Below are 25,735 nucleotides of genomic sequence, written 5' to 3'. Positions count from 1 at the left end.
GGTAATGGCTTACTTCACCCAGGGCTTTACTTCATTGTCCCAGCCTTTTGTCCCCCTAGGGTGGCCCTGACTATCTCATTCCCCCCTGAGAGAATTTTATCCCCCTTCTCTTAGGAGACAAGGAGCAAAGTTTTCTTCTGTGACTTCTTCAGGGTGACGTTCTTACACTGATGCTACCTACCTTTGAAGGTTATAGAAATCTTCCGCTCCCTGATCTGAAGGGGTCAGTGGCATGAGTTCCTGACTTGGAATGTGCTGAAGCCACCAGGCAACCATTAATTTTGTTTGAAACTGTTGAAACCTACAAGAGACAAACTTGGGCAAGTTACATAGGCAAGGGCCAAAAAGAAGAGAGAATATTGTGAGAACTGCAATTGAAAGCAGAAGGCCACCTAAGGGTCTTAACCACGAGCCAGCTGTATGACCTCCCAAATTAGTGAGTTCTAAGTTGGCTAAAGAACAAAAGAAGCCACAGAGTTTGTTTCGGTTTTTCCCCAGAAACAATTTCATCTTGTGCAGACATTCTACTTTTATCAGGGTCTCATGACTGGTCTGTTGAAAAGAGCAGAAGGGTAAAAAAGCAACCCAAGGGTTTATTGCATTGTCCTACCATAATGGCCCCTGAGTGTCTAGAAGGCAATAAACCAGACCTGATCCTTTTAGCAACGGTTCTCAGTCTTTGGTGTGCGCAAGGGTTGCCAGTCCTGGGGAATTTGTTGAAATACAGATTGGTGGGAACCACTTGATTTTCCCATTGGTATAGTTCAGGGCCAAGTAATTCAAACTTTTTAGACCAGATTCAGGTGATCTTTAGACAGTATCTCAGCAAACACTATTTCAGAGGGCAACCTAGGAGAGAGAGAATGGGTTTGTTGGCACCGAGGGACCTGGGATTCTCTCCTTCCCTGTTTTTCCTTCCTGATCCAAGGCTCCCAGAAGCCAGCAATCTGCACTGGTTCTCACACTACACTGGCTTCTCTAGGACTCCTCAGCTCTGCTTTGGTCTTCTCTCTCCTCTCTTAATTTGGAGGGTCCTGATAGACAGGACAGAGTGGCCCTTTGGTTGGCAGAGGCAGAAAAGATGGGTTTGAATGTTCTAAATACATGAAGTGGGTTAGGATAGGCAAGGATGTCTTGGATATGACCTCAAAGCACAGAAATCAAAGACGAAAATAGATAAATAGAGTTACTTCAACCTAAAAATCTTCTGCACAGCCAAGGAAACAACCCATGGGGTGAAGAGACACTCAACGGAATGGGAGAAGATATTTGCAAGCTATACACCTGGCAAAGGGTTAATATCCACATTCAAATAATTCAATAGCAAAAGCCAACAATCTAATTTTTAAAATATGGGCAGTAGACCTAAATAGACTTTTCTCAAAAGGAGACAGGGAAATGAAAATCAAATCCACAATGAGATATCATCTCACTGCAGTTAGAATAGCTCCTATCAAAAAGACAAAGATAACAAGTGCTGGAGAGGATGCGCAGAGGACGGAACACTAATGCACCGTTGCTGGGGATGGAAATTAGGACAGGTGTTATGGAATACAATATAGCTGTCCCTCAAAAAATTAAAAGTAGAACTATACTATGTTCTAGCACTCCCACTCTGGTACATATATCCAAAGGGAATGAAGCCAATATGTCAAAGAAACTTCTGCACTCCCACATTCATTGCAGCTCTATAAGAGCCAAGAAATGGAAATAACCTAAGTGTCCATCAACTGCTGAATGGATAAAGAAAACATGGTACATATATACACAATGGAATATTATTCAGCCATAAAAAGAGATGAAATCCTATCATTTACAACAACATGGGTGGAACTGGAGATGATTACGATAAGTGAAATAAGCCTGTAACTAAAAGCTCAGTCCTTGTCCCCAATGCCAATAAATGCCAATTTAATAATGAAGACATGGTTTCTGAGAAAAGGGGAAAAGAAGGTTTATTGCTTTGCTAGCAAAGGAGAAACACAGGGGATTCCTGTCCCAAAGGCTGTGACTCTCCCCATCAGGAGGAACAGGAGGGTTTTAAAGGAACTTTTCAAGGGATACATTTCAAGTGTGCTCTGGTAGGGGGTCCCAGGGTGCCCTGATGGCCTGTTAGGATTCACTTGTTAATTTGGGAGATATTAACTTCCAGATCTCAGCAGGCATCTCCTTCCTGTAGTGGTGTTTTCAAAGGCAGAACAACTAAGGGAAAAAAAGAGAACACTGTCTCCCTAATCTTGTTAAGAGAGGGGGAGAGGGGAGAAGAGAGGGGAAAAAAGACATTAAAAAAAAATAAGCCTACACTGGCACACACAGTTGCACACGCCTGTAATCCCAGCGGCTCAGGAGGCAGAGGCAGGAGGATCAGGAGTTCAAAGCCATCCTCATCAATTCAACGAGTTGCTAAGCAACTCAGTGAGACCCTGTCTCTTAAAAAAATACAAAATAGGGCTAGGGATGTGGCTCGGTGGTTGAGTGAGCCTGAGTTCAATCCCTGGTACCCCAAAACAAAAATTAAAAAAAAATAATAAATAAGCTTTAAAACAAACAAGGGCTATATTCAGAAGGTGAAGGGACCACTGTTATAAACTAGGCACAGATAGTCAAATACTGTATGATCAACCTCACTTATTGTGGAATCTAAAAAAGTCGATCTCATAGAAGTTGAGGATATCTGGTGGTTACCAGAGGCTGGGGAGGGCAGGGGAAAGAGGGGGGTGGGGAAAGGTTGATCAAGGGGTACTAAGTTATGGTTTGGTCAGTATTCTATTGCCTATGAATAACAACTTACTGTGTGCTCCAAAACACCTAGAAGATATAATTTTGAATATTTTTACTACAAAGAAATGATAAGTATTTAAGGATTAGGTAATATAACCATGATATGAATACTGTGCAATGTCATAATGTATTGAAACATCACATGGTACCCAATAAATATGTTCAATTTTTATGTGTTAATTAAAAATAACTATATATATTTATTTTATATAAATGCATACGTATATAAAATGAATGAATACTCACATATTTATTAATTTTAACTAACTTGAAATTGAACAAATTGATGGTGTTCGTATGTATGAAGTAGGAAATGCAGATTACAAAATGTCAAAGATGAACTTACTTTTGTGAACTTTGTCCATCTTTATACACAGGTAATACAAACTTGGAAGGCTTTTTAATTGAGTGATAGTGGTGGAAGTTGAATTAAGAGGGATTTTTTTTTAAAGCAGTCATGGGATTCATTTGGAAAAATAAGAGGCCCAGAATAGCCAAAGAAATCCTTAGCAAGAAAAACAAAGCAGGAGGCATCACAATACCAGACCTTAAATTATACTACAGAGCTATAGTAACAAAAAAGTGCATGATATTAAAACCAAAACAGGCAAGAAGACAAATAGAACAGAATAGAAGACTCAGACAGAAACCTACATAAGTCCAGTTAACTCTTACTAGACAAAGTTGCCAAAAACATACATTTGAGAAAAGGCAGCTTCTTCAACAAATGGTGCTGGGAAAACTGGGAATACATGTAGTAGACTGAAATTTAACCCCTATCTCTCACCCTGCACAAAACTCAACTCAAAGTGGATCAAAGACCCAGGAATTAAACTAGAAACTCTGCATCTACTGGAAGGAAATGTAGACCCAACACTCCAACATGTTGGCTTCCTTAACAAGACTTCTAAAGTGCAAGAAGTAAAATCAAGAATCAATAAATGGGATGGAATCAAACTAAAAAGTTTCTTCACAGCAAAGGAAACAATCAAGAGCATGAAGAGGGAGTCTATAGAATAAGAGAAAATCTTCGTCACCTGTACCTCAGGTAGGGCATTAATTTCCAGGATAAACAAAGAACTCAAAAAAACTTAACACCCCAAAGACAAATAACCCAATTAATAAAGGGGCAAAGGAACTGAATAGGCACTTCACAGAAGAAGAAATACCAAGGATCAATAAATACATTGAAAAAATGTTCAACGTCTCTAGCAATCAGAGAAATGCAAATTAAAACTACACTGAGATTTCATCTCACTCCAGGAAAAATGACAATTATCAAGAATACATGAAACAATAAATGTTGGTATGGATGTGGGGAAAAGGGTACGCTCATACATTGCTGGTGGGACAGCAAATTAGTGCAACCACTATTTAATCTTGCACAAACATTCTGCTTCTATGGTTTTATCAAGGTCTCATGATGGGTCTGAAAAGATCACACGGGCAGAGAAGCAGCACACCAAGCTACGAAGGGTAATTGCTTACTTCACCTAGTATGGATATTCCTCAAAAAACTAGGAATGGACCTGTCATTTGATCCACTTACACCACTCCTTGGTATATATCCAAAGGAATTTAAATCAGCATACTCCAGTGACACAGCCACATCAATGTTTATAGCAGCACAATTCACAATAGCTAAGCTATGGAGCCCTTCAACAGGTGAATGGATAAAGAAATCGTGATACATATACACAATGAGATATTATTTTCAGCCATAAAGAAGAATGACTTTATGACATTTGCCAGTAAATGGATGGATCTGTAGTCGATCATGCTAAGTGAAACAAGCAATCCCCAAACACCAAAGGTTGAATGGTTTCTCTGATATGTGGAAGCTAACACAATAAGGGGGAGGAAGAGAATTAGAAGTTCAGGGGATTAGACAAAGGGGAATGAAGGGAAGGGAGTGGGGAAGAGGAAAAGGAAAGACTGTAGAGTGATCTGACAACCTTCCTAGGTACATGTGTGAATGCACCACAGTTAATCTCACCATTGTGTATGTCGCTAGCACTCCCACTATAGTACATATATCCAAAGGGAATGAAGTCAACATGTCAAAGAGACATCTGCACTCCCACATTCATGGCAGCTTTATAAGAGCCAAGAAATGGAAATAACCTAAGTGTCCATCAACTGCTGAATGGATAAAGAAAACATGGTACATATATACACAATGGTATATTATTCAGCCATAAAAAGAAAGTTAAACTCCATACTAGAGTTCTAATTAGAATAAGACATATTCTGTGCTTGTATAATTCTGTCACAATGGACACTACTGTTATGTATAAATAAAAAGAACCAACAAAAAAGAATTCCCCCCAAAGAGTGGTTTTATAATATTATTTCCAAATTTTGATACAATGAATACATATTACATGTATCTATTATTACAGTCTCATACAAAATTACTTTCTCCTAAAAATCCCCTATTCTCTACCTATTCACCCCTTCTTTCCTACCCTCAAACTTGTAGAAAGCCTTGATCTTTTTATTGTCTCCAGAGTTTTCCTTTTCCAGAATGTCATTTACATAGTTGGAATTACACAATATGTAGCCTTTTCAGATTGGCTTCTTTCACTTAGACTATAGTCCATTTTTAACAAGAAGTAGTTATAAAATTGAAGGCTGTATAATTTATGTGATCGATAATAAGGGAAGGAGGAAGGAGAAAAGAAAATGAGAAGGGAAAAGAGAAAGATCATGTTGTTGTTCTGTTTTGTTTTTCCATTTAATTTTACAGTCCCCAACATCACTACATTCTAGAGCTCTGTGTTAGGAATGGCAAAATTATCCCACCCCGTGTGGGGCTCATGCAATGTGAGAGGCGTTTTGCCTGTAATCCCTTCATCTCCATCAGCAGCTTTTGCAAACCACTGAAGAGAGCAGGCAGAGCAGCCCTGGCTTTCCCAGTAGCAGTGTGGGGTGGAGGATGCCAGCAATGTGACTACAAAATGAACCAACCTTCAGACATAGCGTGGTCTAAATCCATGCAGAGGAAAGTCAAGAGTCCCGTCAAGATGCAAGTCTAATAAAGCACACTCCCACATTTTGTTATCAGACTGACAACTCAGCTGATTTATTTAAAACTTTGCACATGGGTCAGTAAGGACCTTAGTTTTCTTATGCAGTTATTTTGCTTTACTTTGGCAATTAAAAGGTTACAGTGGGAAAAGTTCTGATCTATCACAGTACAGTGGTGATTCAAGGATGATCTTCTGACCAGAGGTGTCCCAACCCCTGGGAACTTGTTGGCAATGCAAATCAGGAGCACCACAGATACACCCACATCGGAAACGTGGGAGGCAGGACCTGGCCCGCGACCATTCATTAACCCTGTAGGGGATTCTGGTGCAGTTTAAAGTGAGAACCACTGGTCTATCAGATTCTGGAGTTTATTTGATGAAAAAAAAAAAACCTGATGAAATGAGGCCGGAAATAAAGTTTTTAAATTGTTCACTTAACTAAATACAATATAATTCCTGCTATTAACATTTTTGTTTAATTTTATTTCTTACAGGCAACTTCAAAAGATGGTCCATGATATTAAGAACAATGAAGGAGGAATAATGAACAAAATAAAAAAGTAAGTGAGACTCTATTTAAATATTTATGTATTTAAATAAGTCAACTTTGCTAAGTGAGAGAAGCAAATACTTATTTATATGAAATAAGTCAACCTGTGCAACTCCCTGTTACTCCAGCAGGGAGGTGCAACCTGTTTAGCATGTCACCCACCCTTTCTTGCTGGTGGCTGGAAGCATGGGTTACATTTATGTTCTGGAAACAAGACCGTGAGTGGGCTGGTATTCAGGGGAAACTCAGGATTTCCTTCTCACCAAAGAAGAGGTGAGCGGTGCTCATTCAGGGTGCCTAGCACATGCCAAAGCAAGACACCTGGAGAAATCCAAATAAGAAGTCACAAAACTCAGCCCTCACTTTTTTGAGATGCCATAACTGTCACCTACATTTTGATTTCCACTTTTTAAATAATTTTAATTATCAGTGTTTTCAACAAGCACATGGGAAAGGAAAGCTAGAATTCCAAATCTTCCTGTACACCAAAACCCCTTAAGCTTCTTACAGAGAAAATAGAAATTCTGTGTACCTGCACTTGCCACTCAAAATCTAAGTCAAAAAGAGAGGCAAATTAATATTGTGTTCAGTTTTGTTTTGATGAAAGTAATACAGATTTGGCAGGGAGAAAAAAATGAAAGAATTCAGAATTGTTTGAAGTCAAAATTGCCCACTTCTCACAATCTTACCTTAACCCATTCCCCAGAAAGAGACATTGTCCTGAGTGAGTTCTGTGTGTTTGTGTGTGTGTGTGTGTGTGTTTGTATACATATGCATGTATATATATATACATATATATATATTCAGGCACACATATTCATGCACCAACATAGAATCTATGCACATTTCATTTTCATCATGGTATCAAGCTACATACACCATTCTACCAACTTGCTCGGTTGGATTTATTTATTTATTTTGGTGTTGGAGATTGAATTCAGGGTCAGTCAACCACTGAGCTACATCCCCAACCCTTTGGATTTTTATTTTGAGTCAGGGTCTCGATAAGTTGCTTAAGGTCTTACTAATTTGCTGAGTCTGTCCTCAAACTCACGATCCTCCTGCCTCAGCCTCCCAAGTTGCTGGGATTACAGGCATGCAACACGGCACCTGGCTGTGGGTTTTGTTTAATGCTTTGTCATGGACATCTTTCTTATTAGTAGGTAAGCAACATCATTTTTCCAAATAGTTGATCAGTAGTCTATCATAAACATAATGAAACAAACTGTATATTGGCGGACATTTTTGTAAGGGGGAGGATGTGAGTTTAAACCTTCTTGGAGGGCAGTTTGATCATATCAATAAAAAAATTTCTAGGGCTGGCATTGTGGCTCAGTGGTAGAGTGCTTGCCCTGGGTTTGATCCTCAACATCACATACAAATAAATAAATAAAGGTATTGTGTCCAACTACAACTAAAAAATAAATATTAAAAAAACTTCTAGCCATTTATTTCCATTTAACTGTCACAAATAACACTTTAATATTCTTTGCAGACTTGGAGTATATCAGTAAACTAAATTCCTGAAATAAAATTTATGAATGGAAGGAGTTGTGCCTTAAATTTTTTTTATTGCTATTACCAAATTTCCTTCCCAAAATTTTGTGCCAATGATAGTGTATAAAAAAATTTCATCTCTCTCTGTCTTCAGAGCAGGGTATCGTCATTCTTTTGGACTTTGCTGAACTTCAAAGTCTGAACATAAAAGTATGAAATCACTTTTGGTGGTATTTTTAGACTGAAAACTATAAATGAATCTCAATATATAATCAGTAATCATCATGAAGCAGTTAAAATGGTTTTCTGCTTGTTGGGCAATGATCATCTTATAGAGGGGAAGAATTTGTCATCCTGTTCTGGCCTATAACTGGGAAAGGTGTGTGATTATTTTCATTTCTTTCTTTCTTTTATTTTTATTTCTTATTTATTTATTTTTGGGGGAACAGGGATTGAATCCAAGGGTGCTTAACTATTGAGCCACATCCCCAACCTTTTCTTATTTTTTTATTTTTTAAATTTTGAGACAGGGTATCACTAAGTTGCTTAGGGTCTTGCTTGCTAAGTTGCTGAGGCTGGCTTTGAACTCTCAATCCTCCTGCCTCGGCCTCCCTAGCTACTGGATTACAGGTGTGCGCCACCACACATACCTGGCTATTTTCATTTATTTCTGATACATACAGACTGTCATTCTCCATGAGAGAGCCCCACTAATCATTGTTATGATTACTGGTAAGTCTAGATTAAGTGTCTCATAGTTACCAGACTTACAATCCTCCAGTTCTCAATAATATGAAAGTTCTGCACAGAATGTTTCTCTGTTCCATGGTCGGTCATGTTCACGGCATGTTCACTGACAATTTCTATTTCAGACTTTCTGTCCATTGTACCCCAGAGCACTTTTACTAGACAAATCATGTTTCCTCTCAGTCTGGCAAACATGGCTGCCATGGTCATTACCCTGGGTGAAGTCAAGGGCCCCTTGATTGAAAGTGACTTAGAATTAAGCTCTCACTTGAAGCCAAGGCGACAGGTGCTCCCTTGAAAGGCGGAAGCACAGTTGAACACACAGCTTCCTTTCTGCAAGACCATGACAGTTTTCATGGGTCCGTGGCTACATGAGCAGAGAAAGACAGTACAGCGTTGGGGTGGTGTGTAGCTGCCAGCTTCTAAGTCAAGTTCAAACCACTCCTTTTATTCCCAACCTGTAGTCAGTGACCAGCAGTTCTTTCTTGAGCTTGGTCTTTATTGAGAAATGATTTAGGGTTGTTAAAATACCCTTTCTTTCCTTCTATATAATGGTGGCAATAGTGGATAATAGTTGGTTTGTGTGTTTTGAATTTTTACTGTTTCATGAACTGACCTGAGCACCAGACCCAGATTTTTTTTCCCCCCTGAGACACCTTGGCCAATTTTTCCCTCCAGATCTTATCATAAGTTTAATGATAATATTTTCCCAGTATACTCTGTTGCCTCGTGAGGAGAATTGAATGAAATAATAGATATGAGAGACTATGGGGGGCACTCAAGAATGTCTATACAAATATTAATGTTTTTCTTGGCAAAATAATGATTCTAGTTTGTAAAGTTTTTTCTTGTTTTAATCAAACATGAATTTCTGTGCTATGTTTTTTGAAAAAAATAAATTTTATATATAATGGTTACCCTGTACTGCTTATATAAAGGGATATGATATTTTAGTCAGACAAAGCTACTGGATATAAGCTTTGTGTATGTATTTAAAATTAAGCAAGCCATTCTTAAATAGAATGGGTAATTATTATAAAAATAATAATCTACTATAAACCTTACATCTTGAGATACTCGGTGCTCACTTATTTGTCATGTTTTTAATTGGCCCCAAAATAATTTTGGCCTAATATAACTAAAGTGCTATTATAGCTGATTTTTGTCCTCTTATTTAAAGCATTTGTAAACTATTAAAATACAGCTCATCTTCTCTTACCTTCCTAGCAGCCAGCCAACTCTTATCTTCCTTGAACCTCTGACTCAGTGCTTACTGACCTTCTGACCTCTCAAAGTCCCTTGACCACCCGACTCCACCAAGTCATGGCCACACGGTGCACTGGGGAGCTCGGGAGGGGTGGGAAACCTCTGACCAATGGCTTCACTATGTTTATAGCACATTAAATCCTTCAATGTGATGGATCCAAAGAGGACTTTACTCTGTCATTCGTTTGTTCTCTCTATGTATATTGTGTGCATTGGCAAGAGTTGTCCTACCCACTGACCCTTGGTCTAATGGATTTTATCTACAGGTTGAAAGTCAAAGCACCTCCAAGTGTTCCTCGAAGGGACTATGCTTTAGGTAAGAGTATTTCTAAAATACTGTGACTGATTTTTGACTAATTTTAATGTTTATATATTTTTTTTGTTGGAGAGGGAAATATGTTCTACTCATTTGAAAAAAAAAAAAGATGCCAATTTTGATTTCAAGAATGACCCAACCCATTAGACATTTGACTGTAGTGCAGATATAACACTCCCCTGTCCCTCCCTCCCTCTATTCATCCATCTCTTCAGCTACTTATCATCTATTAGGCATCTTGCATGTCCCAGGCATATACAAGGTCTTAAGTAGAAAAAGGGTTAAACAAGTTAGCTACAGTCTCCACACTCATAGAATTTATGTCCAGAAGGGAAGATAGCTGATGTTAGAAGTAATTACAATTCTGTGTGGGATGGAAAGTGTGTAGTAGAGGGACCTAATCTAATCTGTGATAGGTGATGCAGGGAGGGACGTCTTCCTCCGCAAAAAGTTGTTTAAATGCATAGTTGAGGGAGGTTGAAAGGTTGAGGGAATAAATTGTTGATTGCCTGTGATGACTCAGTCTTCTCTGAGTTTAGCCTACAACCCCATTCCAGCTAGCATCAACTTTGGTGGGAGAAGGTTTAGTTTTGTGAACAAAGTAAAATATCCAACACACTTTCCTTTCCTAGAGAGATGGGAAGATAAGTCTAAAATCTTGATCTATAGCATTAAGTTTAAAGATGATATGTCTATACATTCCTCAGTGAAAACCACAGAATTTGGGCTGAGATTATGGCTCAGTGGCAGAGTATTTGCTTAGCACATATGAGGCACTAGGTTCAATCCTCAGCACCACATAAAAATAAATAAATAAAATAAAGATATTATGTCCATCTACAACTTAAAAAATATTTTAAAAAGAAGGAGAGAGAAAGTCACAAGATTACAGACATCCTTCATCATTCTTCCTCTGTGGGACCATAGCTAAAACCAAATCATAATCTTAAGTGATGATCACTTTTTTTTTCTGCCACTGATCAAGAGAGCAATGAATAATATAGTTGAGTTCTTCTTATCACGTAGAGAAATTCCAACGTACCCAAGTCTAGTCACTAATTCATAGCATTTTCCCTAACTCACAGAGTATTTTTTTGACTTCACTAACCAGTCAGGAGGTTGAGAGTTGATTAGGGGATCCTAAGTAGTTTGGAACTACAGGACAGGATCCTGTCCTGTGCTTTACAATTTACCTAATGCACAAGTCAAGAAAGCTTGGTTAAATGAGAACAAATGCATTCTTCTATCCAAGTTCTGAAGAAAGAAAGAATAAAAAAGAACGAAAGAAAGAAAGCAGATCAGAACTGTCAAGTATCTAAATAGGTTTGATGGAAAAATTATGAAATTATGGCTTCTTGGGATTTAAAAGAAACTCCAGAGTTTATATAAGACTTAAACCCTACTCCACTACTGTGTCCCTTCACAGAGGAAGTCCAGTTTTTGCTCAAACACCTGCAGTGATGGTTTCTCAAACCTGTGTGGTCCAGTGAGGGATGGACAGCCCTGGTTGGACATGGATGGGATTCATTTCCTGTGGGTTCCTGTGTCTATCCTGATGGCCACACAACACAAATCTTTAACTAATAAAGACAGTAGAAACAGTTGTTCTGTGCAACTCCAAAGCACCAAATTGAGAGTTAGGACATTTGGATAGTTTCTTCCTTCGAATAAACACCTCCAGGTGCTTCTGCTGTTTCCACAGGCTTGGACTCACTCAACAAATATTTTATAAGTGTGTCCCTTGTGACTCTCACTGAGCTAGATATGGAATAGGGAACAGAATATAGTCTCTGACCTTCAGGTGCATAATGACTAGTGGGAAGTCAAATAATGCACCAGACTGCAAGCAGATAGTGTCATTTCCCAAGCATGGTAACTGCTATGAAGGAAAATGGCAGGTGCAATGATGGGAGTCTGTTTGGATCTTCCAGTGCCAACCCTATGCACATCTATGGAAACAGATCTTTGGGGCCAGCAGCCCTGTGTTGAAGTGAGCCCTTCCTAAAATTCCCTGGCTTTAGGAATTTGCATCTTCCAATCTTCTTGATGCTCCAAAGTGTTCTTTCTTGACCTCAGATATCTGCTCTCTCCCCTGAAATACTCCAAATAGTCTTGATATCAGTGCCTTTGTGCGCGATGTCTCTTGGAATACAGAAACATGGCCCAACTTAGAAGACGGGTTTTCTAAGCTCTTTCTCTGTAGCCTGGCAACAGCAACAGAATATACAAACTTGTCATAAATATACTATTGCTCGGCTGGTGCAGTGGTGCATACTTGTGATCCCAGCTTACTCAGGAGGCTGAGGCAGGAGGATTGCAAATCTGAGGTCCACCTGGCAACTTAGTGAGACCCTGTCTCAGAATAAAATGGAAAAGGGGCTGAAGATTTAACTCAGTGGTGGAGTACTTGCCTAACATGTGTGAGGCTTTGGGTTCAATCCCCAGTAACACTTAAAAGGGAGAGAGAGAAATCTCAGTTCTGCATTATGACCACTGCCTAAGAATGGGCATTTTAATAAGAAATCATGCAGATTAAAGTTAAGAGATCTTGCTATAAACTGCTATCTTTGTCCTTATCGATTCTCCCAACGTGAAAGACAAGTGGGTCCCCCCAAATCCATTGAGTCCAGAATCTCCGAAATTCAGGGATTCTTACTCTTTGCTTTGCCAATAAAGTCTGGCCCAGACTCTCTGCTCTTACGCTCAATTCCTGGAAACTGTCTTTTGGCAAAATCAACATCACCATCTGCAGATAGTGTCCCCCCAGCCCTCTCTCCCTCGCCCCTATTCAAGTCTCAGGAGCATTTCCAGCTGCTTCCCCTGAGCCACAACTCCCTGCCAGCTGCATGCTCAGGGCCTCAAAAATCAGCCCTGAAGCTCCTCCTGCACCCAGGGAGTCTTCAAGGACCTCTGCGATCCCAGTGCTGGAATATCTGAGCCCACCAGACCCCCGAACCTGGGAGGCCAGACTACTGCTCTCCAGAGACCTGAGGAGACATAGTCCCCACCTGTTTCCCCCAGACACTGGAATTATGTTCTGTTTTCAGTCCTGGAGGGAAATGGCTTGCCTAATCCCTCTAAGCCAGGAGTAGGTTGACGTTAGTGATGCTGACTTCCCCGGGGCAGCTGGTGGACAGAGCTAGCGTCCAGCTAAAAGTTGTTAAGAGAGTTGTGATAGTTCCTCCCCTACTTAGACTGCAGAACAAAGCTCGAGGTAACTAAATAATGGAGACCTGAGGTTTCAGGTTCAGACCCACCAACCCTGACTGCAGGGACCTCATGGTTGGCCCTCTCTGTTGGTCTCAGGGAGCTGGCTTGACTGTGGGAAGGAAGAAATCCCAAACTTGTGGGTATTTACTCTGCTCTAGGCATTATGCTAAGCTCCTTACCAGTATATCTCATTTAATCTTCCCACAAACACCATTATGCAGAAATTACTGTCTCAGTCTTGCAGATGAGCAAACTGCATCTCAGAGACATTAAATAACCTGCCCAAGGTAACTACAGCCACTAAGGGGGGAACCCAACTCAGTCTCTTTCTACTGCTTCTCCCTTTGACCCAAGCTAAGAGGTTTACACTTTTCTAGAACATGTATTATTGTTCTGAAGGCACCAGGCCCTGACATCAACCACCCCAAGACCTGCTTCCCAGTTCCTGAGCCTTCACAGCTGAACTGTCTCCTACATCTTTGAAATGTGAGATCTGGCTTGGGACACAGGGCAGGGGACACTTCTTCAGAGCTTTTGAGGGTCATTGCAGAAGCCCCCTGGTCACTCCACAAACCCCTGTTGGGCCCAAACTGAACAAGGCCTCTTTTCTTGTACCATTGGCCCCTGATCTCCAGGGGCTGTTGTGACATTTCGGGAGATCCATCTTCTTCTCCTTCTCTTGCTACTGATGCTACGTAGGGAGGGGATCAGAGCAATTATAAGAAAAAGACTCCATTAGTACATTCATCATGAAAAACAATATGAAAGTTCCTCAAAATATTAAAAATAGGAACTTGGGGTGTAGCTCAGTGGCGGAGCATTTGCCTAGCATGTGTGAGGCTCTAGACTCTATCACCAGTATAGAAAAAAGGAAGGAAGGAACAAACGGATGAACTACCCTATTATCTTCCTACTGTGTGTGTGTGTGTGTATGTGTGTAAAATGAAATCAATATGCTGAGACATTCACATGCCCATATTTAATTTAGCATTATTCATAAGATCCAAGAAATGGAAACAGCCTGAGTGTCCATCAACTACTAAGTGGATAAAGGAAATGTGGTACCTGTACACACGGTGGAATACTCTTCAGCCATAAATAAACAACGAAGTCCTGTCCTCGCAGCAGCCCTGAGGGAACTAGAGATCATTGTGCTCATTATTAGCCAGGCACAGAAAAATAAGTACCAGGATCTCATTCAGACATGGAACCTAGAAAAGCTGATTTCACAGCAGTTGACACTAGAATGGTGGTTTCCTGAGGCTGGGGGAGTAGGGAGAAGAGAGGGATGGGGAGGGGGTTGACCACCAGGTGCTCATTCACCATTAGATAGAAGCAAGAAGTTCTGGCTGCCGCAGAGTAGGATGGCTCCAAATAGCAACCGTGTACAGTACATTTCAAAAAGCTAGTAGAAAGGATGTTGATAGTTTTTATTACAAAGAAATGGCAAATGTTTGAGGGGATGGTTTACCCTGATTTAAATATTATACAATATATAATGCATCAAAAGTCACATTACCCCATCAATATGTATTATTTTTACGTTTTTATGTGTCAGTTAAAAATAAACTTAATTTAAAAATAAAAAAAAATAAAAATTCCTCCCACTCAAAAAATTAAATTAAATTAAATTAAATAAGTGTTTATTTGTTCAAAAAGAAAAAAGAAGGAAAGGGAAAAGACTCCCAGGGGCACTTTTGGGTAAATGCCCACCACAGATGCAGAAGGGACACAGCCATCCTTGTCCACTAGAGAAGTGAGACCTAACACTGCTCCTGCCCTGCCATGCCCTGGCATCCTGCCCAGGCCAGCATTTTCTCAATTTTCTATGTCCTTGTTTATGCTCTGATGCACGGGTACGGCGAAGCCAATGCAGAGGGCTGCGGTATTCAGGATGAGTCCTGCCCAGGGAACTAAGAGTAGAAGAAGGAAACTTGGACTCAAAGGTGTTTTAAAAACTTAGAAGGTTCTCAAGGATCACCCAACCCACACTTCTCATTTTAGGGATAACTGGAGACCAGAGAGGCAAAGTAACCACCCAAGGTACACAGTGAGGTCCCAGCTGAGCCAGGACTGTAGGCCCCATTACTGTACCCTACTTCCCTGCGGATGATTCCTTGAAAGATGAATAAACATACAGACAGAGGAAGTTCCTAAGTGTTAAGTATTTAGACACCTCTCCTAGCCAGCCTGGCCCTGGCCTTGTCCTCTGCCTCTATACTAAATCACATCACTCTCTTCCCTCAGGGTGGTGCTTGGTGGAACAGGCCTCTACTGTCTCCCCATAGGCTCTGTGGTTTCTTTAGCTCCCTGCATCTATCCCCACACCACTGCCAGCTGACTGCCTGCCTCCCTTCCTCTTTCCCTTTGGCTTCCGGAGTGCCACCACCAGCTCTGTAGGGGAAGAAATGTGCAGGGTCCAGTGGTCCAGAGCATGGCCTGCAGAGCAGGATTGAGGACCCAACTGAGGCCAAGACACCTCAGGCATCTGCTCTAGGGTCTCTGGCACTCCTGGGGACTCGGGACCCAGAGGCTGGATTCCCACCTGCGCTTTCCCCACTGTGCTCCAGCCTCACCACAGGGCTGTCCTTCCAGCCATCTCTCCCCAGTCTCAGAATCCCAGTCTGGACAGCCCTCATGTCTTCAAAGCCACCCTCATCAGCTGCTCATCGCAGGGTGCACCGTGGCTGACAGCCCGTCTAGCTCTGTGTTACCACTCAGCATGGCTTCCTGTGCCTCCTTGTGGAGGTCCCTTCCTGTCCACTGGCTCAGCCCTCCTCTAGGACTGACACATAAGCCCCTGCTTAGCCAGTGGAGGAAGATGCCCCCCTGGAATCCTGCCCATCCTTCAAAGTCCCTCTCGGTCCTACATCCAGCATTCAGCCAGGTGCACCTCATATGCAACGCGCCTCTCTCTGAGCTTTCCCAGCACCTGGCAAAGAGTCCAGGTGCCACATGCTAATCAAGAAATTTTACCTTACTGTGGACTGTGCTCCATCTAATGCGTGATCGTGCTTTCAGTCTTCAGGTCTTTTATTTCCATTATGCATGTGCTTTGGTGTGAAGACCTTGGACTTTGGGGTCATTTAGGACGGACTACAATCCTGGCTTTGCCCTCTGAGCACTGTGTGAACTTGGAACAGCTTTGCAACTTTCCTGAGCCTCTGAGCCTCTGATCCTTGATGTAGAAAAAGAATCTACCCTTTAAGATTTTCTAAGAATTGCAGAGAATGCAAATTTTCTTTTTACAACATTCATTGAACCCTTACTCTGTCAGATACTCTTCTGAGCACTTTGCAATATTCTTTCATTTTCATTCCCTCAAAACTTCGAAAGAGGCTAAACCAATGTCCAGATTAGTGCCGAGGAAATAGGCTCTGATGTTAAGCAACTTGGCCAAGACCATGCTGCTGCCAGGTGGCAGGCTCAGGGCTCTGAGGTGGGCAGTCTGACCCTAGCACCCAACCTCAACCCCCTGTGTCTTGGTCCAGAGCAGGCACAGTCACTCCCAGGTGCCTCCCAGTACCTGGTGCTGTCCCATAGGTCAGGTTGAGCATGGGAGTCCTGATTGCCTGGACCAGGCAGGCAGAGGGTTCCCTCCATTGTACACCATGGGATTCTGACATGAAAAATGGAGCATAAGCCCATAAGTCCCAGAAAGGACACACTGGGAAAGGCTTTGCCTGACAAGGTGGCCTGACCAGGATATTAGCTCTCTGGGTGGGGCTATGTAAACACACACACACACAATTAAACCACTGGCCCAGAGCTAACAGGAACTTAATCCTCCCCAACATTTTAGCCAATACACTAGAGGCTTTCTTGGGTCCATTTGTCTGTGGTGGCCATACTGCATGATTGTCCCTAGGGCAAATTAGTATTGGTGGTGTTTTGAGGGCTTATTGTGACATTTGCAATATCCAAGGCAAAAATAAAATTAATCCTCATTGTTTGCCAGGTTTTGCAAAGCACTTTACAGGTATTGTATACTTGATTCTCCCTAAAACATGAGGCAGTCCCTATTATTATTCCTGTTTTACAGTGAGAAAATTGAGCCTTGAATGATATTAAATCCTTGCTCCAAGGCCAAGCAGCTAGTACAGAGCAGAGCCGGGATTTGAACCCAGACTGCGTGGTTCTAAAACCACCACCTGCACACTTCGGGAGGCTCCCTGACTCACCAGAAAGTCAGCCATGACTTTGGGTCTAGTACTGTAGGTCATGGCCGGCAAGGTTGTGACTTTGCAAGCATAGTACTGTGAATTGCCCTTGGACTAGACAGAAGTAGCTAGGTGGGTGGGATGCCATCAGTAACCTCTACCTCAAGGCCCCTTTTACCTTTTCTTGCCTCCATTGTGCCAAGATGTCTGGACTGGATCATTCTTGCTTTCCCTGGTTTTATCTGAATGCTCAGTGGAGGGCTAGGCAGTTCACATGAGATATCAGCAACAGGTGCCAACACAGGTAGCCTGGCCTCCAATTCATCCCCTATATTCACCAATCATGAGGGTTTTTTGCAACCTCTCTAAGAGAGGCCCAGACCTCTTAATTATAAAACAGAAACAATAACCACACATACCCAGTGTTATTATCAGGATAGACTTTTATAACATTAGCCTAGCACCCAGACCATAGGAATCCATTATTATCATCCTGATTTTCATTTGACTCACTTATTAGTTCATACTTTGACCAGTGCATGCAGTTCAAATGCAAAACACCATCCAAATACAAAGATAAGTTAGATAAGCCTTGCTTTTCAGTCCAGAGAGACACAAACAACCTAATTATAGCCCAGGAGAGGGTGAAGTGCTTATGACTTCAAGGCACCAAAAGAGATGCAAGGGGCATGCAAGAGGGCCCAGAAGAGAGGGCAAATGATTGTGTCAAGAGGTTCTGGGGAAGACTTTATGGGGGAGGAAGGATAGGAATTTCCAAGGAGGAAGGACGACAGGCTAGGGAACGGCATGAGCAGAGCAGAGAACTTCTGAAAGCGCACACTCCCGGGAGCAAGCTTCCTGGGAATGGAAGGCGGGAATGGAAGGCTGCAGCAAGAAAAGTCCAAGGAGGGACAGTGGGCGGAGCATTTGAATGTCTCGATGCAGAACCTTGATTTTATTCCATAGGAAGTCACGATGATCCTTGAAAAGGGAACAGCATGGTCCAATCTTTGTTTCAAGAAAACAACCAGAAACTGAAGGACAGATGAGTTAGAGAAGAAAGATAATGAGATAGATAGAGGAACTGGTTAGATGATTACTGCAACTACATTCACCCAGTGGTAAAGTAGACCCTGACTCACTGAGAAAAGGCTCAGCAAATCTGATTTAGGAAGATGAGGCACTGGATTTCATACAGGCATTGTCTAAAGGTTTCTATTGAAATGTCAAAACAAAAACATCTTACCATCGTATGGTCAGTTTATGTGATGGGGTAGATGCTAAACTCAAAATGTGTTTTGGAGGAGAAATATTCAGACCTTCCTTATTCTTTAAATTTGTAAGTTACTTTAGGCCCACAGCCTGTCACATTCATTTGTATGTCCCCTACAGACCCCAGGACATTGACTGCAATATGGTTTGGGGGTTCAGAGAAAGAGCTTTGAAGTCAATCTGCAGGGTTCTGCTCCTGCCCTTTACTCTCTCTGCCTTTTACTCTCTGACCTTGGACACATGAGTTATCTGCTCTAGGCCTCAGTTTCCTTACAAGATTTTTGAGGATGCCAAAAAGGTGCAAAGCTCTGATAACATTGCTTGGTACAAGTAAAGCACTGGATTATTATTATTATTATTATTAACAACAACAAAATCAAACTTAGAATCAGGATGAGAATTAAGACCTGTCTCCCTGTCCAGTGCTCTTCCTACTCCATGTTGATTCACATACTGATCCAAAGAAAGCCTTAGAAGCCATGGAATGGACTGCAGGTCTCTACTGAGTTGTTCTAAGGCCCCAGAAGTGTCCCTTGACAAAGACAGGCACAGGTCAGAAGCACCTTGGCTCTGCTCCAGTGGAACTTTATGATTTGAGAATCAATTAAAAAAAAAAACTAAAAAATAAATGAACATCTGACTGCAATAATTATTTAAGGCTAAGGAAAAGGCACCAGGAGGCCCCAAGAAAGGGAATGCAGGTGTGGGGACTTGAGGACAGGCTGGAGCTGGCCAGCTGAGGTTTATGCTTATACACTCTGTGTCCTTCATACCATTTCAGAGAGTCCTGCTGACGAGGAGCAGTGGTCAGATGACTTTGTAAGTATTTGCTCCGGGGTCTGGGAGGATACCAAGGCCCTGTGAGAGGCCTTGCAGAGGAATTGTTTCTGAATTATTCGCTGGTGTTCAGCTGCACCTCACAGGAAGAGGGCAGGTCTGGAAAGGCAACCTGCAGACGAGGCAGAAGTGAGCTCAGGATGGCCGGCTTGACCCAGCACTCACTATGTGCCAGGCTAAGAACTTGACCTTCCTTGTCTCATTTAATTCTCACCTCGGCCCTAACGAGATTTTCAGTGCTGTCACCACACAGCCAAAATAGATGTTAAAATGTTTAAGGATTTCTCTATCCGTTGGTAAATGCCTCTGCCCTACATTCCCTTGTGTTCTGTCACCTCCTGACCCCTGTCCTGGAGCCCAAACACACTAAGAAAGAGTTAATACCTACAGAAAAGTACCTCCAGGACCAACTATGGAAAGTGTCAGTAACTTGCAGTTCCAAATTCAAACCCAGGCCCTCAGAGCTCACAACCAGACTCACAACCACTGAGGTGGCTACTGTGACCTGGAGGACATTATCAGAACTCTGGGAACCACAGAGTAAGAGAGAGGGAACAGGCCATGGAGACATTGGTAGGTGGTGTGCCAGAATGAATTGTGGACCTCCCCAAGGTATTGTCACAATTGCAAGAGCCCCTGAAGCCACTTGTCTCTTAGGTTGAGTCTTGTGTGGACAAGATGTCCTTCCTCACAAAAATTAATCCTAATGCACATCAAATTCATTTAGAATGCCACCCTGATCCAATCTGAGTTTCAGATATACAGAGAATCCAAGAAGGCTCCACACACCTAGGCACCCACTTCCCAGAGAAGAAAATGGAAGCTGAGAATTAAAATGATTTTCCCTCTGTCAATCAGTGGCCAGTGGAATGAGAACCCAGGAGGCAGACTCCATGTAGGCAGCAAAATCAGGCCTGAGCCCAGTTCTGGGCTGTATATACCACCTGGAGCTTATACAGCCATAGGATATAGCAGTTCCCCCTTTTTCAACCACAGAAAAAGAAAATAAAAATGAGGGGAAGAGGTGATTTCCCTACCAGCCACTTGGGTTTGGAGTCCCTCCCAGAGAGCTCTCTGCAGCTGCTGATCCCCAGACGTGCTGCAGCTGCGCCCCCTTCTGGCTGCATCACAAGGCTGCATCTGCAGCAAAACAAAGAAGCCCAGTGGTCTACATCCAGAGGAGAGAGAAAATGGAATTCTCGGTCTGAATAAAAAGCACACAGTGGGGGCATAGAAAACACAAGTAAAACCAGCTTGGAGATGAGGGAATGACTTGCCCCAAAGTCAAAAAACCAAAATGAAGATACCAGCTGTAACAAGAATTAAGTAAACATCCACTCACCATTACTTTTCGTGTAGTGGTCCAACATTGCACACAGGATAAAATCCAAGCTTGTTCCTAAAGCCTCCAGGTCTGCCTGAGAAATTCCTGTTATAAAAATTGCAAGTGAAAGGAAATAAGCTAAAAAAGCAAGTTCCCCATCCATTCATTGGAAATCCATGTGTGGATCATGCATTGTGATAGGCAGTGGGAAGGGAGGTGGATGCAGAGGTCAGAAGACCTCTTAAGTCTGAGTCAAACATCTCCTCCAAACTATTGTATACATAAATGGTACCTAGATAAGCTATCTATGGAAAACGTTTACAACAAGCTATTCCCTGTGTCAAGGGAGAGAAGAGTCTAGAAAGACTTCATCTTCACTGTTTGAGCATCAGACCATACCAGTGTATTTTAATGTGGATTTAAAATGTGTATTTTTAAAAAAGGAAAAGAAAGAAAGAGACTGGATTCTGAATGTGTTTCAGGTCTAGACTCCTCTCTTCCCCTGGCTTATTAGCTCTGCTTAAAACAAAACAAAACAACCCACATCCCCTCAAAGACATCTGTGTTGTTTTCTGGGGCATCCCCTCACCTTCTCCTATTTTCTCGGCATTTATGATAGAAAGAACCTATTGGTTATTTTATTTATAGATTGGGTTCTTTTTCTGTCTTTTAAAAATGTATTTTATCTTCTGTTCTTGGCCTACAAATAGAGTCTCAGTCACCCTCATGTTGAAATAGTGTGCTGCAGGGGTTAAGGGAACAAGCTCTGGAGGGAGGAAGGTGTGGCTCAGACCCCGTTTTGCCTCTTGTTAGCTGCCTAACCTTGCAAGGTCAGCATCTCCCAGCCTTGGCTTACCCATCACTACACTGGGGGAACCACTTTGACCTGCGATGGTAGGAATTGTGCTGGTGACTAAGGGACACAGGTACACTGAGCGTAGTGTCTACATTTGCAGGACAGCGACTATGAAAACCCAGATGATCACTCAGACTCAGAGATGTACGTGATGCCTGCAGAGGAGAATGGGGATGATAGCTATGAGCCGCCTCCAGCCGAGCAGGAAACGAGGACCATCCATCCTGCCCTGCCCTTCACCAGGGGCGAGTATGTAGGTAAGGCCATCCCCCACCCCAACACACACACACACACACACACACACACACACACATACTCCAACACCAGCTGCTCTGACTTCCAGGCCCCCAGGGACAGAGGTGGACAAACAGGCTGCTGCCCAAGTGCCCTTTGTTCTGCCCACCATTAGGGCTCACTCTTCGAAGCAGGAAATCTGGGTGCTCACAGATGCAGCCCAAATGGCAAATTTCCCCATTCCAGGTGAAAGGTATCTGTCCTAAATCAGGATCACTGAAAATAGTCAAAAATAAAAGAATTAATAAATTAATAAAGCACACCCTGATGTTCCCCCCGCCCCCCGCCCCTGCCCCAATAGGCCCAAGGCAATCCAACCTCTGCTTCTCTTAGGGCTTCCCGCACACGAGTTCATGGAATTTTGCTTAAGAAGTTCATATAGAACTCTGACCACCCTCAAGGATCCCTACTCCCACCCATACCAGACAATCCTGGCCCCCTGCCCACAGGGCAGGAGGGTCAGGAAAGCCTAGGAGCCCTGGAATTAGCCTCACAACTCAAATGGACACAGCTTAGGTCTGGTCTTGAGGGCTGCATGTTCCTTTTATTGTCCATAAAGAAACAATTTACTTTCCAATCTTAGCAGGAGACATTGAGTTCCCCAAAAGTGAGGCCAGCCAGCATGTCCATGACAGTTGGGGCAGTGCTAGCATTTGTACCAAGTGTTTCCTCATGGAAAGGACTTCTGTCCTTTCTCATTGACTACAACTGCTCCTTGTTTTGTTCCACAGTTAGTCTGTAGAGCACCTACTATGTGCCAGAGACAGGACAACATATTCCCCAGACTTTATACTTCACAGTTTAGTGCTTTGCAGACATGGCCTAATCAACTCTCTTCATAACCTCTTTAAAAAGGAAGAGGTTGGCACCAGCCTGTAATCCCAGCAATTCAGGGGGTTGAGGCAGGAGGATGGCAAGTTCAAGTTAGGCACAGACCCTGTTTGAATATTAAAAAGGCTGGGATGCAGCTCAGTGGGAGAGTGTCCCTGGGGTCCATCTCAAGTTGGCGGGGGGGGGGGGGGCAGTGGATGGAAAGTAGCAGCTTGGAAGAATGGACTAACTTTGCTGAGGTTCTGTGTGAACTTGACCTCTCAGTCCTCAAGGTTCGTGTGTAACCCACTGTGCTCCAGGCACTGCCCACTGGATTTGGTAACCGATCTTGTTCAGTCTTTGTAATAACCCTGAAAGGGAAGGGTTTTGCTAGGCACATTTTGCAGACCAGGAAACCGCAAAGGTGGCTAGGTGGTTCATTCAAGGGCATGCACTTCAAAACCTGTCTTCTACATTTTGCTACCTTGGATGGACTTGAATATTGCATTAAGAAATCTGAGCAAACTCCAAGAACTGTAAATAAAACTTAATAGGCACAGCAATTGGATGCCCAAGTACAAAAGCACAGTAAACAGTGCCGTTAACTACATACCTTCAACAAGGAAGAAGCAAGGGCTGAGGGCAAGAACAGGCATCAGGGGAGGGTGTGAAGTTAGGGGGATAACGTGCAAGGGCAGCTATACCAAGCTAGGGGGACTATAACAGAGGAAGCAGCAGGAAGCCAATGATGGCAGTGTAGGCCACTGTAAGTAAAGGTACTGTCCCCAAGGTAGGAAATGCACCAGGTTGTTCCTACGCTTAGAGTTTCCCAAACTGTATCAGTCCAAATCAAAACTTAGCTCACAGCATCAGCTGGGTAGAGTTGCAGTTCCTAAGCCCTCATGGCCTGGCATGGTAATGTTAGTTCTGCTTATTAGGCAGGCATGCCCCACCTGCTGCTTTCATTGCCATCTTTCTCATCCCTATGATAACTCTCTGAAGCATGATCTTCCATTTTAAAATGAGGAAGTGAGGCCCAGAGAGGTTGAATAGCCAGCCCAACAGCCGTGTGCGGTGAGTGGCAGAGGGGGGTGCAGAACCCAGACCCATTTTGGCTTCAGAGCTGGATCTTTCCCCAACATCTGCTGAAAATAGACAGACCTGGTGCAAGGGGGTTGCCAGGGTCCTCTAGGAATTTAAGGAAGTCATTGAGGGAAGGGACATAGGTTGACCCACACAAGTGATGGCCACTCTGGATGTACCTTAGAATAGCCTGGGGAATTTTTAAAAGAAGTTCAGACATAATAGGCCTGGGGTGGGGCAGAGGCTTCAGGATTTTTAAAGCTCCCCAGTTAGTTCTGATATTTAACAGGATTGAGAATTACACCACTTACAGACACACACCCTCCCTGTGCTGCTTCGGTCCACTGTGCTTGTAAGAGTGTTGGCCTGGCGGTATTCCTGGGCCTATGGGCTTCCGTCACTCCCCCGGGAGGATGTTTTGCATGAGGATGTTCTTCTGGGGTTTATTGTGTAAGTCAGAGACAACAGAAACTTTTTGCTGAACATTCCACTTTGCTCTTTAAGGACTGCCCCACTGATCATTTGTAGCTACATAGATGCCAGTAGTTACATACTTTCTAGATCTTCCTGGCCTCCACTCAAGGAACAGTCCGGAACCTCTATTGAGTTGTGTTTTGTTTTTCGTTTGTTTGTTTGTTCAAGATAATCGGTCTAGCCAGAGGCAGTCTCCACCCTTCAGCAAGACACTTCCCAGTAAGCCCAGCTGGCCTTCAGCAAAAGCAAGACTGGCCTCCACGCTGCCGATCCCAGCCTCTCTGCAGAAGCCTCAGATCCCACCCAAACCTAAAGATCTCCTTGAGGATGAGGTACAGTAAATCCGTCTGGAATCTCCCCATGATACAGCAGGGAAGTGAAGTGGATGGTGGAGCTGGCATTTGAACCCAGATAGTGAGGTGTTGGGGCTGGGTGTTGAACAGCTCCCCAGTACCACCTCTGCAACACCTACTGAGGAGAGACTGGCCCCTCATTGAACACAGATGTGCCAAGCACTGTGTGGTTCCAGGGCTTCAGTGATGCCCAGAACAGACCAAGTACCTGTTCTTACAGGGCTTTATATCTGTGGTCTTTGACCCTTGAACAGATCACTCAATTTCCCTCAAGTTCCTCATCTGTAAAATCAGAATGTACCAAACATGGTAGGTATTGCTATAAAAATCACCAAAATAATGTATAAAGCTATTAAAAGCCCATATGACGTGTAATAAGGAAGAATCTTGTGTGTGGGCATGTAATAGCTAATCAGAATGACCCCTGATAAACAAATAGGGCCTGGGGCAATGGGAAAGTGAAAATAGGATGAATTTGTGGCACTTTTGATTCTCAAATCTGTAGTCCAGGGGAAGGCAGACAGGAAGAATGGTATATTAATGCTGAAACATATGAACGTTGAAACATATGAATGCTGAAGTTGATCTAAGATAATTTTAAGAGCAATCACTTATATTTTTGAATCATGATATTACAATAAATAAAATATTGCTAATTAACATAGGTCACAATAGTAGAACAATCTACTTGATGTCAAAAAACCAATTATTGGGCTGGGGATGTTGCTCGGTGGTAGAGTGCCTACTTAGCATGTGTAAAGCCCTGGGTTCAATCCTTAGTACCAAGGGGGCAAAAGAGCAATTAATGATGTCACTATAGCCAAGCATTTGTGATTTGTTCATGTGATAATGGGGTTTATAAGATACAGCAAT

At 42.7% G+C, this 25,735-nt stretch overlaps 1 protein-coding gene across 2 annotated transcripts in view; it reads left to right on the top strand.

Annotated features, from left to right (window-relative positions):
- The window catches only part of Blnk (B cell linker), a 70,027-nt gene that overhangs the window by 15,883 nt on the left and 28,409 nt on the right, over nt 1-25,735 (top strand). The window contains exons 2-6 of one of the 2 annotated variants that reach the window (XM_046450064.2): nt 6,308-6,373; nt 10,140-10,189; nt 19,613-19,650; nt 21,934-22,105; nt 24,678-24,841. In XM_046450064.2, coding sequence (XP_046306020.1) covers nt 6,308-6,373; nt 10,140-10,189; nt 19,613-19,650; nt 21,934-22,105; nt 24,678-24,841 — 490 coding nt within the window. The remainder of the gene's footprint in view (nt 1-6,307; nt 6,374-10,139; nt 10,190-19,612; nt 19,651-21,933; nt 22,106-24,677; nt 24,842-25,735) is intronic. The other variant, XM_046450065.2, reaches the window with a different exon arrangement.

Source organism: Marmota monax, unplaced genomic scaffold, assembly GCF_021218885.2.
Source record: "Marmota monax isolate L192 unplaced genomic scaffold, Marmota_monax_Labrador192_F-V1.1 WCK01_AAM20220418_F8-fsc00004, whole genome shotgun sequence".
Taxonomy (NCBI): Eukaryota; Metazoa; Chordata; class Mammalia; order Rodentia; family Sciuridae; genus Marmota; species Marmota monax.
This window is presented reverse-complemented; position numbering and strand designations above follow the sequence as displayed.